Source organism: Nicotiana tomentosiformis, chromosome 5 (assembly GCF_000390325.3).
Source record: "Nicotiana tomentosiformis chromosome 5, ASM39032v3, whole genome shotgun sequence".
NCBI classification, from domain to species: domain Eukaryota; kingdom Viridiplantae; phylum Streptophyta; class Magnoliopsida; order Solanales; family Solanaceae; genus Nicotiana; species Nicotiana tomentosiformis.
Window position 1 is genome coordinate 133508912 of NC_090816.1, and position 19402 is coordinate 133528313.

General features: G+C 36.1%; 1 protein-coding gene and 1 pseudogene across 2 annotated transcripts; both read left to right on the forward strand.

Moving 5' to 3' along the window:
- Positions 1-5636: 5636 nt before the first annotated feature.
- Positions 5637-19008, forward strand: LOC104121334 (putative pentatricopeptide repeat-containing protein At1g09680). Of its 2 annotated transcripts, XM_070175387.1 has the most exons (3): positions 5637-7825; positions 8837-9630; positions 18765-19008. In XM_070175387.1, exon 1 carries the CDS (start codon positions 5724-5726, stop codon positions 7566-7568), a length of 1845 nt encoding a protein of 614 aa, XP_070031488.1. In that variant the 5' UTR covers positions 5637-5723; the 3' UTR covers positions 7569-7825; positions 8837-9630; positions 18765-19008. The 2 variants fall into 2 exon arrangements, with proteins under 2 accessions (XP_070031488.1, XP_033508754.2); XM_033652863.2 differs by lacking the exon at positions 18765-19008 and having other exon boundaries at positions 8837-10013.
- Positions 11784-17795, forward strand: LOC104121332 (TMV resistance protein N-like; annotated as a pseudogene).
- Positions 19009-19402: the final 394 nt, after the last annotated feature.

Below are 19402 nucleotides of genomic sequence, written 5' to 3' on the forward strand. Positions count from 1 at the left end.
AGTAGCTACGGCTACACCATATTGTTTGATTCGATATTGAAGTATAATTATCTTTATTTTGAACGCCCAATTAGAGGTATGGCGGCAGATCCTGGAATCTAAAGGTTTCAAGTTGAGCAGGACCAAGACATAATACTTGGAGTGTAAGTTCAGTGGCGAGACTCAAGGAGGGGAAGAGGAGGTGAGACTGGACTCACAGGTCATCCCTAGGAGAGGGAGTTTTAAGTACTTTGGGTCTATTATTCAGGGGATGGGGAGATTGATGAAGATGTCACACATCGTATTGGGGCGGGATGGATGAAATGGAGACTCATTTTCGGTGTTTTGTGTGACAAGAAGGTGCCAACGAAACTTAAGGGTAAGTTCTGCAGAGTGGTAGTCAGACCAACAATGTTGTTTGAGGCTGGGTGTTTGTAACGACCCGACCGATCGTTTTTAGTGTTACAGTCTCGTTCACCCATTTACTGCTTATCCTGTGTTCAATTATAATTTTGTGACTCGTCGGAGAGGTTTCAGAATGAATTGGAACACTTAGTTTCAAGACTTAAAGTTTAAGTTGAAAAGGTTGACCGGATGTTGACTTATGTGTAAACGACTCCAGAATAGAATTTTGATGATTCCAGTAGCTCCGTATGGTAATTTTGGACTTAGGAGCGTGTCCAGTTTTTTTTTGGAAGTCCGTACTTAAATTAGGCTTGAAATGGCTAAATAAAAATTTAAGTTTGGAAGTTTGACCGGGGAGTTGACTTTTTGATATCGGGATCGAAATCCGATTATAAAAATTTGAATAGCTATGTTATGTCATTTATGACTTGTGTACAAAATTTGAGGTCAATCGGAATTGAATTGATAGGTTTCGGTATCGAATGTAGAAGTTGGACTTTGTTAGTTTTCGTTAAGCTTGAATTGGGGTATGATTTGTGTTTTTAGCGTTGTTTTGATGTGATTTGAAGGCTCGATTAAGTTCGTATGATGTTTTAGGACTTGGTGGTGTATTTGGTTGAGGTCCCGGGACTCTCGGGCGAGTTTCAGATGGTTAACAGATCAAATTCGGACTTAAGAAAAAATCTGAAATTTTCAGTCTTCTGGTGCAATCGCACCTGCGGAATTTTGGGTCGCATGTGCGAGCTGAGGAGCGCAGATGCGACCATGAGGGGGAGCTGGGCAGAGCTCGTAGGTGCGACGATTTTTCCGCACCTGCGTGGTCGCAGGCGCGGTGATGGGCTCGCAGAAGCGCACCCGCAGGTGCGAAGTTTGGGAAACCAAGTGATTTTCGCAGAAGCGGTTCCGCAGGTGCGAAAAGCCTAGACAAAATGTTAAAAACAAGATCCGCAGGTGCGAAAATCTTGAGGTAAGTCATTGGTGATCATTGTTAGTCAATAATATTGGATTATCATTGAGTATTTCGACTAGATTACATGTTTTTGAGGTGAAATTAGAGGGTTTGGGCATAGAGATTTCAAAATAAGAATTTGAGATTTGGAGGTCGAGATGATGTCGGAATTTGGCAAAATTTGTATCGTTGGACTCGTGGTTGAACGTACATTCATATTTTGTAACTTTTGTCGGGTTCTGAGACGTGGGATCCACGGACTATTTTTGAGTGTAATTTCGGATTTTGTGGAAAAAATAATATTTTGATATGGAATTAATTTTTATAATTTGTGTTGACTGAATCGAATTAATTGTGACTAGATTTGAGCCGTTCGGAAGTTAATATGCGCATAATGGAATTTATGGAACATAGTTTAGCTTGCTCGACATTGGATTCGGCTTGTTCGAGGTAAGTAACACTTCTAAACTTGGTGATGAGGGTATGAAACCTCAAATTACGTGCTATGTGATTGGTATTGAGGTGACGCACATGCTAGGTGATGGGCATATGGGCATGCACCGTGTGAATTGCGACTCCGTTATTTCGGTGGTACTGTGTAGTTACCTGACCTTATCTGTAACCATGAAATCTCTACGTACTAGAGCTATTGGGCTGTGATCCATGTTAGAAATCATGCCTAGGCTACATGCTTATTCTGTTGGGACCCATTGAGGTCGTTACTACTATCGAGTTATTTGCTTAAATTGAAATTTCATACTCAGTCATGTTCATTCGATTCATATCATATCTCAGTCTCTCTTGCTACATATTGACACATCATATCAACATTTTTGAGCTAGTTTCCTCACATTGTGAGCCTGAAAGACTGAAGAGATTGATGACTGACTGAGGCTGATGGCCTGATTGTGAGAATATTGATACTATAACATGTGAGTTGTCCGTGCGGATCCAAATATTGATACTATAACACGTGAGTTTTTCGTGCAACACGTGAGTTGTTCGTGTGATTTATAGCGCTTGGGCTGAAGTAGCCCCTCCGGAGTCTGCACACACCCCTAGTGAGCGCGATTGATTTATATTGAGGGATGTATCTTTCGTGTACATGAATCTTGTCCGACGCATTTATACCTGGAGATGGATCTTCCCCACGGGCTGGATTGACCCTACTCAGTACTGAGTGACTGATGGTCAGTTGATGTATATATTCTGGGATGGATCTTTCATATGCCGGTTTGGCCATATACAGTACTGAGTGATCGAGCATGATGAGTGAAAAGTGTGAGACAGTGAGATTGAGTACTCTGAGAGTGTGAGAACATGAGTTCATCTCTGAGATACGTTGCATTGACATGCACGCATGACATACATGCATATAGATGTATTTTCCTCATGTTGTACGGTATCACGTTATTCATGACTTCTCACACATACTGACATATGTGCATAGTAATGTATTTTACACTGGCTATCTGGAAATAAAATGAAACATCTTATTTATTGTTGGAAGGAGTTTTGGGAAAATTACTGTTTTCAAACTTACTCATATTTTTAGCAATTTCGGTAAACGACTTGGGTTTTCACTGATATACTTGAAAGACAAAACTATTTTCAGAAAACATGATTACGCTGAATATTTTATCTCTGAGTTACTTCTTTTATTACTTGTTTTACGTTGTTATGGGTTATTGTTGGCTATTGGTGTTGAACCCGACCTTTGTTCCAGCTCGTCACTACTTTCAACCTAAGGTTAGGTTTGTTACTTATTCAATACATGAAGTCAGTTGTACTCATACTACACTTCTGCACCTTGTGTGCAAATGTTGGTTGTTGATGTTGCTGTGATCGACGAGAGCTGGAATTGAAGATGCACCTGCATTCCAGTTGTGGCTGCCTCTTATTCATGGTAGCCTTAAATTTATAAAAATCGCTTTATGTACATTTCGAATAGATGATGTATTTATTTCATACCAACTTTGTAAATTCTAATCTTAGAAGCTCATGATTTGTACTATCAGTTCTTGGGAAAATGTATCTGTTTCGTATATTTTCTTTTAATTAGTTGCCTTATTAATTTCATTGGAATTGGTTAGTTGTTAATTGGCTTACCTAGCGGGTTGGGTTAGGTGTCATCACGACTAGTTGGATTTTGGGTCGTGACCAATGTTGGCTAGTCAAGATCGTTCATGTTTAGAAGGTGAAGGTAGTAAAGATGGATGTGCGAATACACCAGGTTAGATAAGATAAAAAATGAGGTTATTCGCGACAAGGTGGGTGTGACCCCTATTGAGGACAAGATATGGAAAACGCGACTTAGGTGGTTTGGTATGTGAAGAAGAGGAGCACAGACGCCCCGGTGAAGAGGTCCGAGAGGTTGACATTGAAGGGCCTGCGGAGAGGTAGAGGTAGGCCATAGAAGAGGTGGGGAGAGGTGATTAGACAAGACATGACACAACTTCAGCTGACCAAGGACATGGCCCTTAATAGGAATGTATGGAGGTTGTAGATTACGGTAGTAGAGTAGGTAGTTTAGAGTGTTCATAACAGTAGTATTGGCATGCAATCTCGCTTTCTGTTGGTAGTAGGTTTTATGACTAGCCATTGTTTCTTTTATTGTTGATCACCTTACTGTCTGATTGTTTTTATTTAGATTTCAAATGGCTATTTGGTACTGTCCCTTCTTGTCTATATTTTCATTAATGTGGTGCTTATGCTTTCAGTCTATTGAAAACAACCTCTCTATCCTCACAAGGTAGGGTAAGGTCTATGTGCACCCTACCCTCCCTAGACCCCACAATGTGGTATATTACTGAGTATGTTGTTGTTGTTGTTGTATCTTTATTTTATTTTTAAACTTTTTTTAATCTTAGTTTATTTATTTATTTTTACTTAATTGCGAGTGATAAAGACCTCATTCTTCCAAAGGAAAATAACATTACGTGCCGTAACCAAATATTTTTTTACATTCACATTATTCTAAAGAACACTTGCATTTCCATCTCAATAATTTAAATAGTAACTTGATGCTTTACTAAAAGAGTATACATTATAATGCAAAACTTCGTTGCATTTTAATATTCAAATTGATTGAAAATATTTGACAAGTTCATTATTCCGAACACACATATTTAAGGTCATTAGCTTTGAACTCAATGTATCTTTAAAATTATGAGTTCAAATTTAATATTTTATCGAAAATTTTACAACCTTTTTTCGTATATATATATTATATATTATATTTTATGTCGAAAATATTAGGTAGGGATGAAAGCGTTGATCAAAGGCTAGATCTAAATTTTTGTGGTTTACCCATCCGCTATCCAAAGTTCAATTGCCGACTAATCTGCATTTGTGTCGCATAGGCCCTACTAAAAGAGAAAATGCTTCTCAATATGATTTTTTTTTCCATTTCTATGTCTCGAACCAGAAACCCGCTATTGAAGGTAGATGAAATCTCATTCAGAAATTAAATTTTGAATACATTCTTATTAAGGTTGGTGAATTGTTGGAGGTTAAGAATAAATGGTTCTGTTCGTTTGCTACTTCAAATATGTTTTTCTTCTATAAATTTTGTATGGCCAAAATGGCTTTTTAACAATTCAATTCCAATTTCATTCATTACAATATATCATGTGACAAGTTGCTATTTTAATTATTACTTGAAATTTGAATGATATCTTCTGCGGCTAACCAATGTAAATGCTTTATTTTGTGGGGGTTTGATTGCTTTAAAGCAGCGGAGTCAAAGTGCTCATAAACAAGAAATCGGCAAATGAATTTTCATATATTTATTTCTACAAGAAATCGGATTACTTCTACCTAAATATCAAACTTTTATTCCATAACTCAAACTATTTACCTTCGATAACTATAAAATTGTATAAAATTTGAATAGTTATTGTATACAATATATAATTTTTTTTGTGCTATTATTTTGAGAACGACTACACAATGTCATTTTTCAATAATAATAAAAAAAAGCCTCTTACGTTTGGACATGATTAAAATATACTTTAAATTTGTCAAAAGTGAATACTTTTGATTTTCTTTAAATGTTTAGCAAAAGCTAGCGGTTAAATTTCATAAAAAAATGTGAGGAAAAAAGATTTAACTAAATACATCAGGAAAGTACCATCAAATCCTAAAAACTACATCAAAAACTGAATCAAACAAAAATAACATTAATTGCACCTAAAATTACAGAAAAGTATTCACATTTGGCAAACTATTTTAAACTTAAACCATTTTTTCTTCTTTCCTCTGCCTTAAACAGTTCAGAAATGTTTACAATGACCATCTCAAGAAGAGCACTAAAAAAAATTCTTTCTCCTCCCTTGCACCACCTTTAAACTACTTTAAACTTAAACCATTTTTGTCATTTTTGTCAGAAATGTTCACAATGACCATATCAAGAAGAGCACTAAAACCCCCCCTTTCTCCTCCCTTACACCACCTCTCCACCACCACACCCACCACCACCACCACCCCTCCATGGTTCACCCCACCCCCACCCCTACCCCTACCCCACCAACATCAAGATTCATCAGACCCAATACTCAATACCCTTTCAGAAGCCATAAAAAACTCTCACACTAAACCCCTTCAAACTTCCCTTAAACCCCTCCTCCCATCTCTTAAACCCCAACACATAATCAACCTCATTAACCTTAATCCTCATTCTTTAACCCCTTCTTCTCTCCTCTCTTTCTTTACATGGCTTTCTTCTACTTCTCACAATTCAAAATATTGCCACACACTTCACACTTATTGCACTATGGCCCTTTTTCTTTACACCCACAAAATGAATTCACAAGCTTACTCTTTTATCCACACTATTGTTTCAAGAAGAGGTAAAGACTCTGCCTTTACTGTTTTTCAAGCAATCTTGAAGGCTAAAGGTACCAACTTTACATCTTTTGTGAATATTTTAAATGGACTTATTGCTGCTTATTTGGATTTGGGGTTTGTTTCTGATGCTATACAGTGCTTTAGGCTTATCCAAAAACATAAAATTAGGTTCCCATTTCAAGGTTGTACAAAGGTTCTTGAATATTTAATGAAGCTTAATTCACCAATGGTAGCTTTTAATTTTTATAAGGAGATTTGGGAATATGGGTTTCCTCCAAGTTTGTATTTTTTTAATGTTTTGATGAGTATGTTGTGTAAGGAAGGTAAAATGGTGGAAGCACGGTCGGTGTTTACGGAGATGTGGAAGAGGAATTTGAGACCTAGTGTTGTTAGTTTCAATATTTTGATAAATGGGTATTGTAGATTTGGTGATATGGATGCAGGGTATAGGTTAAAAAGAGAAATGGAGGAAAGAGGAATTTTGCCTGATGTTTATACGTATAGTGCTCTGATCAACGGGCTTTGCAAGAACTTTTGGATGAGGGGCGCGGACGAGTTGTTTAATGAGATGTGTGTAAAAGGTTTGGTTCCGAATGTTGTTATATTCACGACTTTGATTAATGGCTATTGCAAGGATGGTAGCATTGTTTTGGCCATGGACGCTTATCAACTGATGCTGACGCAAGGGGTGGAACCAGATTTGATTACATATAACACACTTGTCAATGGACTTTGTAAGAGTGGGGATTTAGGGGAAGCGAGGAAGCTCATTCATGTAATGATTGAAAAGGGTTTGAAGCCTGATAAGATCACATACACGACGGTTATTGGTGGATGCTGTGCAGAGGGAGATTTAGATGGAGCATTTGAGATCAAGAAAATGATGTTTGATAATGACATTGAACTAGATGATGTAGCATATACAGCTCTTATTACAGGTTTGTGTCGGCAAGGTCGAATAGTTGATGCAGAAAGGATTTTAACGGAAATGTTGAATGCTGATTTAAAGCCTGATGACCCTATTTATACTATGGTTATCGACGGTTTCTGTAAGAAGGGAGATGTTAAGATGGGTTTTAAGTTGCTAAGGCAGATGCAAAGTAATGGACATGCGCCTAATGTTATAACTTACAATGCCCTTTTAAATGGTCTATGCAGACAAGGACAGATGAGAAATGCTGAAATGCTATTACAAGCCATGCTTAATCTTGGTTTGAATCCAAATGATATTACCTATAACATACTATTGGATGGGCATTGCAAGTACGGAAATCCTGATGATTTTGATAAGCTACGTGGTGAAATGGGGCTTGTTCATGATTATGCTACTTATACTTCACTAGTTAGTTGCTTAAGTAGGAGCTCGAAACGTCAGGCCAGGAAGTGATGCATTTAATCAGAGAGCCAAAGACTACCATCTGTAACTGCCTTTTAGTAGGTGGATTTCATTCCATAAGTTAATTACCGTGGGAATAATGATCATTGGAGTGATGCAAGATGTTATCCATATAGCACTGAATGGATCAGTGGAAGTTTCTCCTGGTTTGTGAATGATGCTCTAAGATGGATTCCAACTAATGCGATCTTGGTATACATTGAGATGATGTTAGGCTTTGATGGCTTGTGATGTCCCAGGGTATCCAGGTATATTTTCATTACCTCACAAAACTGCTAGAAAAGAGTAATTTCCTTTATTTCTTCTCCTTGCTATACCATTCTTTGTCTAATAATATCAAAAGAGAAAAAGTCAATAGTTTATATGAACCGTTGTGTGCATACAAGTATTTGTGAACAAGGATGCTTCATTTTTTTTGTGGAGATTATCTTATCACAAATGAAACAGTTGATTCATAGAGGGAAATTACTTTTAGCACAGCAAAGTAAAAACGAAGGAAGGTTTTTTGCAATTAAACAACTCCCCATAACGGAGGTGGTTGAATTACTGTGGGCCACTATCTTGAGTGCACTCTCTACCACTTCCACCAATATTTCTATTTCTATTCATGATAATTCTTTACTTATTGTTGTTGTGTTTGATAGATGTTGATCGTAGGCTTCTTTTCTAGCTTATGGTTTCTTTGATCAGGTAAATTAGAGGTTTCTTTAATAATGCATCCAATAGAAGCCAAAATTACATCAGTGAGCAAAAAATTGGTAGCTGCTTTACAATGAATCTCCTATATGCATTCGAAGAATCTCCTTGATTGTTGATTGGCGATTGATGACGTACTTACATTATCTTGACACTTAATGGAACCTAACCAAAGTGCTTTGAAATTTTGACTTAAAAACATTGTGGATTCAACCAAGCCCGCATGGCGATCCGACAAAAGCAACATTACCAAAATACAACATGTTTGTTTTGCTTGTACTATTCATTCTGTCTAGTTTTTCATATATGAAGTTGGTTTCATTGTTTAGGCATATTAATTAAGCTACTTTTGGAATTGTTCCACTCGAGTATCAATTGTAAGATGTGTATATAGCCCAAGTTTCTAAACTTGCAATTTTGCTCTTTCACCTCTTTGTCGCCCTCCCTCTGATTAAACTTTTTTCTGTGTGGATTCTTTAAAGAATGGATCCTGTGCCTTGATCGTTTCTTGTTTCAGCGTCTTTATTGTCTATTATCTTATTACCTTTTCTGTCGTTTTGCAGTGTATTGCCTTTCATTCGTTGAGGAATTTTTGAATTGCAATCTCAACATGTCAGTGCGCTTCCCTCGGGACATGTGAAAGGTGTCTCATAGATATATATTCTTAAACCAGTCCATCAAAATTGCAATGTTCATACACCAGTGATGAAAGGCGGTCTGTTTCTCTGCAATTTGAGAAAATGCCTAAAAATCTACTAGAGGAAGAAAGTATATCTTTTTTTAGCCTCGAGGATCTGTCATGAGCAATGGAAATTACAAACAGAACATAAGTGAGCTTCAGCTGTGTGACATTCAAAGATGACCTTATGCAAAGTTCAACAGCTTTGTTGAAAATGCAAGTTCAGGCTCTGAGATAGAAACAGATCTCGGGTATCCTTGTCTCACTCCTAAACTGATAAACGTACAGAGACCTGATCCGAGCTGTTTTTCCATTTGCAATGTTATCTAAATATGCAGGGAAAGCAGTTCCAGATGGTTGCATTTCATCAGTTAATTTTACTGGGGGTTCGGTAGGGCGATTCTTTAGTAGCTGCAAGAAAACTCGGGCTGTTTCGATTTTTGACTGACAAGTGCAGATGAAACACTTTTGAATAAGTATGTGTACATGCAAAAGAAAACTCAGGCTGCAGTCAAAATTTACATAAAGAAGGGAGAATTATTTCAAAGTGATTCACGTAGCTCAGGTGGACTGAAAATCCTTGTGGGGTTCGAAACCACATCCACCTTACAGCAAAGAAAGAGAATGTGGGGTAGAGGAATTGATCAATTCATCAGGCTCATGACCCGAAGATTGCATGTTCGAATCCTGTCCCAGCCTAATCAGTGTAACATTGTTCATTAGGATAGAAGGCGTGACGTTAAGCATCCCTAGTGGTACGAAAAGAGGGGTCGTCATAATATCATCTACGCTTGTACTGCTCCTAGTTGAGTAGATTCGATAAGACATGACATGCTCCTAGCCACTCCGGGATACTATAGCATTTCGTGAATAAGGGGGGACATACCCGATTTGACCACTCCCTTTGTTGGGGGCTTATCGCCCTGCTCTTCGAGTTTTGACTTACAAGTATCTGTCGGTTCACAACTTAAGTGTCCACAATTTATGCAAGATCTGTGTATGCCACTGGTCGAATAATTCTTTTGTATATACTAAATTGGTCCACCTATCTCTTCCGCATAGTCTTTTGAGAGACATGATTGAACTATAACTCATTGCGGTCTAATTTGATGAAATAGAAGGCCTCCTAGACCAAATTACTAAATTTAGGTCGGTCAAGTTGTATATCCAAATGGTAATATGGGCAAAGTTGAATTTGTTGTATACCAAATTTAGCTTGGGTTTGGACTATTTCTAATTTATGAGTTTGAGTTCCTTTCCCTGTTGAACACATTATATGAACTAGAATTGAGAATTTAGGACATTTATATAGAGTTTGAATAAATTCCACCATTTGTTGGTAGGAAATGTATAAAAAACATGAAATTGAGGAATATTGTTATGGATGTGATGAAAAAAAAGTGATACTCCCTCTATCCAATTTTAAGAGCTCGTATGGCCAAGTTGTCAAAAACTGCTTATTTTAAAAAGTACTTTTGTTCAAAAGTACTTTTGCAAAACAACAATTTGTGTTTGGCCAACTGACCAATCTTAAACAATACTTTTAAGTATCAAATTACAAAAAAGGACAGTAAATTAAATGTTCAATTTGCGATTAGTATTATTTAGAATAGAAAAATAAATTTAAAATTTATTATAAAAGAATTCAATTAAAATATAAAACATTAAGTAAAAATATAAACTAAAAATTTCAATTAATATAAAATATAGTTATTGCAAAGCAATAACATTGAGTATTTGGTATTACTTATTGTTTACATGATAATTTAAATATGTCAAAATACATCATTAGATATAAATTTAAAATATACTCTTAGGAATATGAGAACGAGAATAAAAATATGATTAAAATAAAAAAAAGAGAAGAAATGTATAGTAGAAATAAAAAGGGAAATGAAAAGGAAAAGAACAATGTTAAACTAATGAGGGATCATTTGGAAAATATAAATTTATTGTAAGGTTATTTTTGTCTTGAATAAACTAATTTCTACTTCTGCTCTCTTAGATAAGCTAGAGTTTGTATGCTCTCCTCAAAAGTAGAAAAACTGCTTCTGTTGCTCAAAAGTACTTTTTTATTTTGGCCAAACAATTTAAATTATTAAAAAAAAAATAAATACTTTTTTATCAAAAAATATATTTTTGGCCTTCTAGAAGCTTGGCGAAACAGGCTCTAAGTGTCGTTTTTGCCCAAAAAAATAAATATCCGTCGCTTAAAAAAAATTAACAAAATTATTATTTTTTCTTTCAATTTTACTCTTTCCAACATTAGGCACTCGCTTTCCAATATTAGCATTTAATAGTAACGTGCGAAAGCTAAATTAACCTAAAAACAGCCGCCACTGACATTTTTTACTTTATGTTTATCATATTAATTATTTATTTTTTTCTTTTCTTTTTTTATAAGTTGACAAGAGTGGGTTGCTCTAGTGGTGAGCACCCTCCACTTCCAACCAAAAGGTTATGAGTTCGAGTCACCCCAAGAGCAAGATAGAGAGTTCTTGGAAGGAGGGAGCCGATGGTCTATCGGAAACAGTCTCTCTACCCAATGGTAGGGGTAAGGTCTACACACTACCTTCCCCATTCCTTTTTTAAGTTCAATTTTCTTGATGTAAACCAAGTTGAAATTCGTAGCCCTAAAATAAGAGCAACACCAAAAATAAATTAATCAAAAAATAAAAAAGAAGGTACAAAGTTAGAGCACTGCTCTAATTGATACCGCAAATCTAAAAGGATAAACATCCGCCAAGGGTGACTAAAAAATATATGACAATTTATTTAAAATGTACTTTAGACGTCGGAAATGTTTTATTTTATAATTTCTGTAAAACAGAATGATAATTGACAAGGTGGGTTACTCTGATGGTAAGCACCCTCCACTTCCAACTAAGAGGTTGTGAGTTCGAGTCACCCCAAGAGCAAGGTGGGGAGTTCTTGGAGGGAAGGATGCTGAGTTTCTATTGGAAATAGCCTCTCTACCCCAGGGTAGGGGGTAAGGTCTGCGTACACACTACCCTCCCCAGACCTCAGACCTCACTAGTGAGATAATATATTTATATCAACCAGAAGACACTATAGTTCCTATCACTACAATTCCTCAATAACATTCTTGCACATATAATATTTTGATTGTTCCTTCAAGCATTTGTTTTATGTGCGTAGTCTTTTAATCATATCTAAGCAAATTAACAATATTTTGTAGCTCAGCTTGTTGGCTATTTACCTAGTTGATGAGAGTTCGATCCTCGCCTTGCAATCTTCTCTCCCTTTCCCCTACCCCTACGTAATAAAAAATAATAATTATGAAATACTTACTAATACTTGACTTTCTTACATTTATCCACAATTAATCTTCTTATTTTTATAGGATTGAAGCAGAGAATATTAAGCAGATTGTCGACCAAATTTCTAAATTGTGCAATAGTGCTACTTTGTCTTCTTTGCGAGATGTTGTGGGAATAGATACTCATTTGGAGAAATTAAAGTCCCTACTTAAGGTAGGAATCAATGATATTCGGATCATATTGGGGATCTGGGGCATGGGCGGTCTAGGGAAGACGACAATAGCAAGAGCCATTTTTGACACTTTATCTCATCAATTTGAAGCTGCTTGTTTCCTTGCAGATATTAAAGAAAATGAAAAACTGCATTCTTTGCAAAACACCCTTCTCTCTGAATTGTTAAGAAGAAAAGATGATTACGTCAATAATAAGCTTGATGGGAAGCGGCTGATTCCAGACAGACTTTGCTCTAAGAAGGTGTTAATTGTGCTTGATGATATAGATCATAAAGATCATTTAGAGTATTTAGCAGGTGATATTGGTTGGTTTGGTAATGACAGTAGGGTTGTTGTAACAACTAGAGACAAGCATTTGATAGGGAAGGATGATGCAATATATGAAGTGATTGCACTACCTGAACATGAAGCTATGCAGTTGTTCTATCAACATGCTTTCAAAAAAGAGGTTCCAGATGAGTGTTTTAAGGAGCTTTCATTGAAGGTAATAAATTATGCTAAAGGCCTTCCTTTAGCCCTCAAAGTGTGGGGTTCTTTGCTGCATAACCTAGGCTTAACTGAATGAAAAAGTGCAATAGAGCAAATGAAAATTAATTCTAATTCGGAAATTGTTGAAAAGCTCAAAATAAGTTATGATGGATTGGAGCCCATCCAACAAGAGATGTTTCTAGATGTAGCATGCTTCTTGCGAGGGAAATATAAAGGTTACGCCATGCAAATTCTTGAGAGTTGTCATTCTGGAGTTGATTACGGATTGCGTGTTTTAATTGACAAATCTCTTATATTTATCTCTGAAAAAGGTGAGTTTCAAATGCACGACTTAATACAAGAAATGGATAAATATATAGTGAACTTACAAAAGAATCCGGGCGAACGCAGCAGATTATGGCTCGTCAATGATTTCGAAGAAGTGATGATTAACAGTACGGTAAGTAGGCTAAACAATGTAATACTAGTATTTATTTCTAATTTTTATATTCCAAAAACATATAGGGCAGTCAATTCTAATTATTTGTTCATCTTGCTTCATACTCTTGCAGGTACGACATTTTAGTTGTTCCCTTTAGTTAGTAGGAGAAGCAAAAGTAATATTAATTGCCTAATTAGTAAAAAAAATATTAATTGCCTAATTCGTTCACTAGCCTCTTTAATTTACGTTGCCTAATTCGTTTTTCTTATATTTTTAAGTGATGGATTAGTCTAGTAGCCACTTAATCTATTTTATCCAATGTCATTCTTTGGATTAACTTGAAAATTTTATGGCATTGTATTACATAATAACTCAATCAGTGATTCACTTTACCATTATGTTTTTTTATATAAAAAAGTTATAATTTATTGGTACTGTTTCGATCATAATTACTTTTTATCACAACATGAAAAGCTTATAGACTTGACTCTAATGAACTTCTAAGAAAAATGTAATAATAGAAAATAAAACAATATAATTAATTACAAAAAGTATTTTTCCGAAATAACATCGGTATTTCTTAAAAAGAATCTAATTTATATTGTTTCTTATACTTTGGCATTGCAAGGAGTGAGAAAATAGTCATATTAGCAAACGAATTTTATACGACATTTGAAATTATACTTTGTTGACTAGTGATTTTCTTACTAGGGGACCATGGCAATGGAAGCAATCTGGGTTTATTTTTATTCTGATACACTACGCTTTAGCAATGAGGCCATGAAAAATACGAAAAGGCTTAGAATATTTAACATAGAGAGATCGTCGACCCGTGATGCCATTGAATATCTGCCCAACAACTTGCGTTGGTTTAAGTGGTTTTGCTATCCTTGTGAGTCATTGCCATCAACATTTGAACCCAAAATGCTTGTTCACCTTCAACTCGAACACAGTTCACTGCGTCATTTATGGACGGAAATAAAGGTACAATAGTTCAGTTCTATTTTACTTTTATTTTTCTCTCTAATTATCTTTGTCCTTTAATTTAATGATAATGAACAAATATTATTGCTTTTGTCATGTATTATTTGAGGTACCTTCTATTTTTGCTAGAATTACGATGCATGTCTTTAAATGATCAAAAGTTATTAATTCCATAAGCTCAAGTTAATGTATTTCCATCTCAAAAAAATTATTGTAATTTATATTATTTGGGGCTGTTCCCAGTATTATTGTAAGATCTTATGTCTTTTTTTTCTCCAAGTCTTCCCATCATCATTCAATTATTTGTCAAGTAAGATTAGATTCATATGAATCTCATCCTACGGCTGTACATAGTGGGATGGAAAGAATACTTATTAGTAAAATAAAAGGAATTTATTGTGTACAACTATTTTCTCGAATGACATATACGCTTTCATACATTGCTTTCGGATTTAACATTTCGGTTTCTCCATTTTATATTACATTTTTTTTAAAGATAAACACTTTTCTCTTTGCTACAGTTTTTTTCAATCATGTTAAATTATAGTTAGCAATATTTTTATTTATAATTTACTTTTGTTCAGTTTCTTAACAAGTAATTTTCCAAATATAAAAAATAAATTTCTAATTTCGCACAAAAATATTTTATTATTGGAATTCTGCGGAGCAGCAAAATATGTTCTTTCTTTTTTCTCTCTATCTCATTCTGTTTGTGTTCTGAACAGCATTTGTCGTATCTACGGACGCTAGATCTTAGCTGGTCTAAAAGCCTGACGCTAACACCAGATTTTGCGGGGATGCCAAATTTGGAGTATTTGAATCTGAAGAAATGTAGTGATCTTGAAGAGGTTCACCATTCCCTGGGGTGTTGCAGAAAACTCATTCGGTTAGATTTGAGGTATTGTGAAAGCGTTAAGAGGTTTCCATGTGTTAACGTGGAATCTCTTGAATATCTGAGTTTAAGCTATTGCTCAAGTTTAGAGAAATTTCCAGAAATCCACGGGAGAATGAAGCCGGAGATACATACTGACATGAAAGGCTCTGGGATAAGGGAACTACCATCATCTATTTTTCAGTACCAAACTCATATTACCGAGCTAGATTTGAGCTATATGAGAAACCTTGTAGCTCTTCCAAGCAACATTTGTAGGTTGAAAAGTTTGGTTATTTTAGATGTGTTGGGTTGCTCAAAACTGGAAAGCTTGCCAGAAGAGATAGGGGATTTAGACAACTTGGAGAAGCTTGATGCCAGGTGTACCCTAATTTCACGACCTGCGTCTTCCATCGTACGCTTGAACAAACTTAAATCCTTGGCTTTTGGAAGCTTCATTCCAAAGCTTAGAGAGCACTTTGAGTTCCCTCCTGTGGCTGAAGGATTAAGGTCATTGGAAGATCTGATTCTCAGTGACTGCAATCTAATTGATGGAGGACTTCCGGAAGATATTGGATCCTTATCCTCTTTGAAAATTTTCGATCTCAGTAGTAATAGTTTTGAGCATTTGCCTAGAAGCATAGCCCAACTTGGTGCTTTTCGATCCTTCGACTTATCAGATTGCGAGAGGCTTACACAGCTACCAGAACTTCCCCCTGAATTAAATGAATTGCGTATGGATTGCCATATGGCTCTGAAATTTATCCATGATTTAGTAACAAAGAGGAGGAAACTACAAAGGGTGATATTCAGACCACTGTATGGTAAGGATGATGCACACAATGATTTGTTTGCACATGCGCTGTTTCAGAATATCTCTTCCTTGAGGCATGACATCTCTGCTTCAGATTCCTTGTCCGAAAATGTGTTTACCATTTGGCATCCTAAGAATAAGATCCCAAGTTGGTTCCACCATAAGGGAACAGATAGAAGTGTATCAGTCAATTTGCCTGAAAATTGGTATATACCTCGTAAATTCTTGGGATTTGCTGTATGTTACTTTGGCATCTTAATTGACACCACAGCTCAATTGATTCCCGTATGTGATGATGGGATGTCGTGGATGACCCAGAAACTTGCCTTATCCAATCATTCAGAATGTGATACAGAATATAAAATTAATTTTTTGTTGGTACCTCTTGCTGTCTTATGGGATACATCTAAGGCAAATGGAAAAACACCAAATGACTATGGGATTATTAGGCTATCTTTTTCTGGAAAAGTGAAGAAGTATGGAATTCGTTTGTTGTATAAAGAAGAAGCTGAGGTTGAGGCCTTGTCACAAATGAGGGAAAATAACAATGAACCAACAGAACATTCCACTGGGATAAGGAGGACCCGATATAACAATAGTGAACACCATGACTGTGACCAATGAAGCCAGTTCCTCTTCCTCTTCTAAGAAACAACGGTCACATTTCTAATATAGCAATAGCGAACACGACTTCATTTCCAATTTTCGGGGGAACTCTGTCTTTGAGAATCTGCAGCAACAAGTAGAGGGGCCACTCTCTTTAGAAACTTTGCAGCTCTTTCCTGCAAACCCAGGATTTTAGCTCAAATACAGGTACATATTTGTGGTTTTTTCTCCATTTGTGCCTTTTTTTCATTATAAAGCCACACTTTATTTGCATTTTGCGCTGAAGTCCCAACAGACCTTAGAGCTTTTTTGCGCTTTTCGCATTTGATAACACTGATTGATATATCATGTTTCATTTGAGAAGATGAATAGTTTAATTCTTATTTCCTTTGTTCACACTGGCTAATCGGAGTCTTTAACAAGGACATGTACCTAAACTTCTTTGGCTCTCTGATTGTTACATTTGGGGAGATCTTTGCTTTACTCTGATTGTTATATTAGGGGAAAATCTCTGTTTTAACTTTCAAATACAAATAGCTCTCTTGTTATGGTAGGGAGGTCGGGAAAAAGATGAAACAACTGACGCAGCACAGCGTGAGACTGTGGAGAAAGCTGAGTACGAGATGAAGTTGAGGTCCGTTCTCCTTTATGATCTCTCTGTTCTTTTATGGGTTTTTAAGGAAAAAGTGAAAATAAGCAATAAAAGGCTTTGTGTTAACTTACCTACTACATCAGATGAATAACAGAATCCTAGTTTTGTGGTAGAGTTAAAGGCTCACGATCTTTTAAAATATTGAGTGTTTTCTTTCAAGACTGTTTGCACTAATTCATCTAATATGATCGTTTCAAATTAGGAATATGCAATCTTTTTTAATCTTAACGTCTGTTGTTATCAAGTTCACTCTTTTGCTTGTGCAGTTCAAATGGGAGCACAGGGTATTTTGAGAACTAAACCGATGACACTGCATAGGAAGGAAGGGCACAACTATATTCTTGCCGGGAGAAAGAGATGCGCATTGTGATTTTGGAAAATTATTGCATTGAATTATTGGATGTTCTCTTTGTTTTCTAATTCTTTTTTCCATGTATCTCTACCATTCTTTCATTTTTCGTCTTGATGAAGAAGGATACAGTCATTAACCAATTCCCGTAATACTCTCACCTTTTCGTCAGAGCCGGCCAAAGGGCTCGGCAAATGAAATAATGGCTTTAGGCCCCCAATTTTTTAGGACCCCATTTTAAAATTAATAATATGTTAATTCCATGGTAGTTTCCTCTAACAAATTTTAAATATCTATATCTATTATATATACTATATTAATAGCACGAAGGTTCTTAGCGAAATATCGTTCGCTAGTAATTTTAGTCATTTTCCTAATATTTAGAAATAATCTGTTTCTCTGCAATTTGTGAAAATGCCTAAAAATCTACTAGAGGAAGCAAGTATATCTTTTTTCAGCCTCGGGAATTTGTCATAAGCAATGGAAATTACAAACTAAACATGACTAAGCTTCAGCTGTGTGACATTCAAAGATGACTTTATGCCAAGTTCAACAGTTTTGTTGAAAATGCAAGTTCAGGCTCAGAGATAAAAACAGATTTCGAGTATCCTTGTCTTACTCCTAAACTGATAAACGTAGAGAGACCTGATCCAAGTTGTTTTTCCATTTGCAATGTTATCCAAATATGCAGGGAAAACCGTTCCAGGTGGTTGTATTTCATCAGTTAATTTTACCGGGGTTCGAAAGGATGATTTTTTGACGCATAGTAGCTGCAAGAAAACTCGGGCTGTTTCGAGTTTTGACTAACAAAGTGAAGATGAAACACTTTTGAATAAGTTTGTGTACATGCAAAAGAAAATTCAGGCTGCAGTCAAATTTACATAAAGAAGGGAGAATTATTCGAAGTGGTTCACGTAGCTCAGCTTGACTGAAAATCCAAAGGGAAACTCAAGTCGCGACCAAAATACATAAAGAAAGGAGATTTTCTTCAAAGTGGTTTAGGTAGCTCAATTAGACTGAAAATCATTGTGTGGTTTGAATTCACACCAAAGAAAAAGAATGCGAGGTAGAGGAATTGGTAACTCATCAGGCTCATGACCTAAAAAATAAAGGTTTGAATCCTGTCCCCGCCCAATCAATGGAACATTGTTCACTAGGATACAAGGCAGGTAATGCCAATTGACAAAGTGACGTTAAGCATCCCTAGCGGTACGAAAAGAGGGGTCGTGATAATATCATCTACGTATGTACTGCTCTTTGTTGAGTAGATTCGATAAGACTTGACTCTCTCCTAGCCACTCCGGGGTAATATAGCATGTCAGGAATAAGGGGGCATACTCGATGTGAACACTCCCTTTCTGGGTTGGGGATTTGACGTTTGGAGTTCATCGTATGACGAAAAGAAAGTATTTGCAAAAAGAGTAATCAGTTCGACCTATAATCTTTAAATTAAGAACCTTAAGCTTTAGAAGCGCTATCTAACTGAATTTCTAGAGGGGCATGCAAATGGATAGTTTTGCTTGCGTTTCCTGCTATATAAGGCGGATTTCAATTAAATCTCCTCATTCATGAGGTCATGCTGACCTCTGAACTCTGCAACAGAGAATTGTGGTTTTCTGAGTAAGTTTATATCCAGGCATCTATAGAATTCCTAGAAGTTGGAGAATGTGTCCATCTCTTCTGCCTTTGTATGGCTTAACTGACTGACCACTAGCACACTTTTTTAAAAACTTCTCCTGTTTTAAATTAG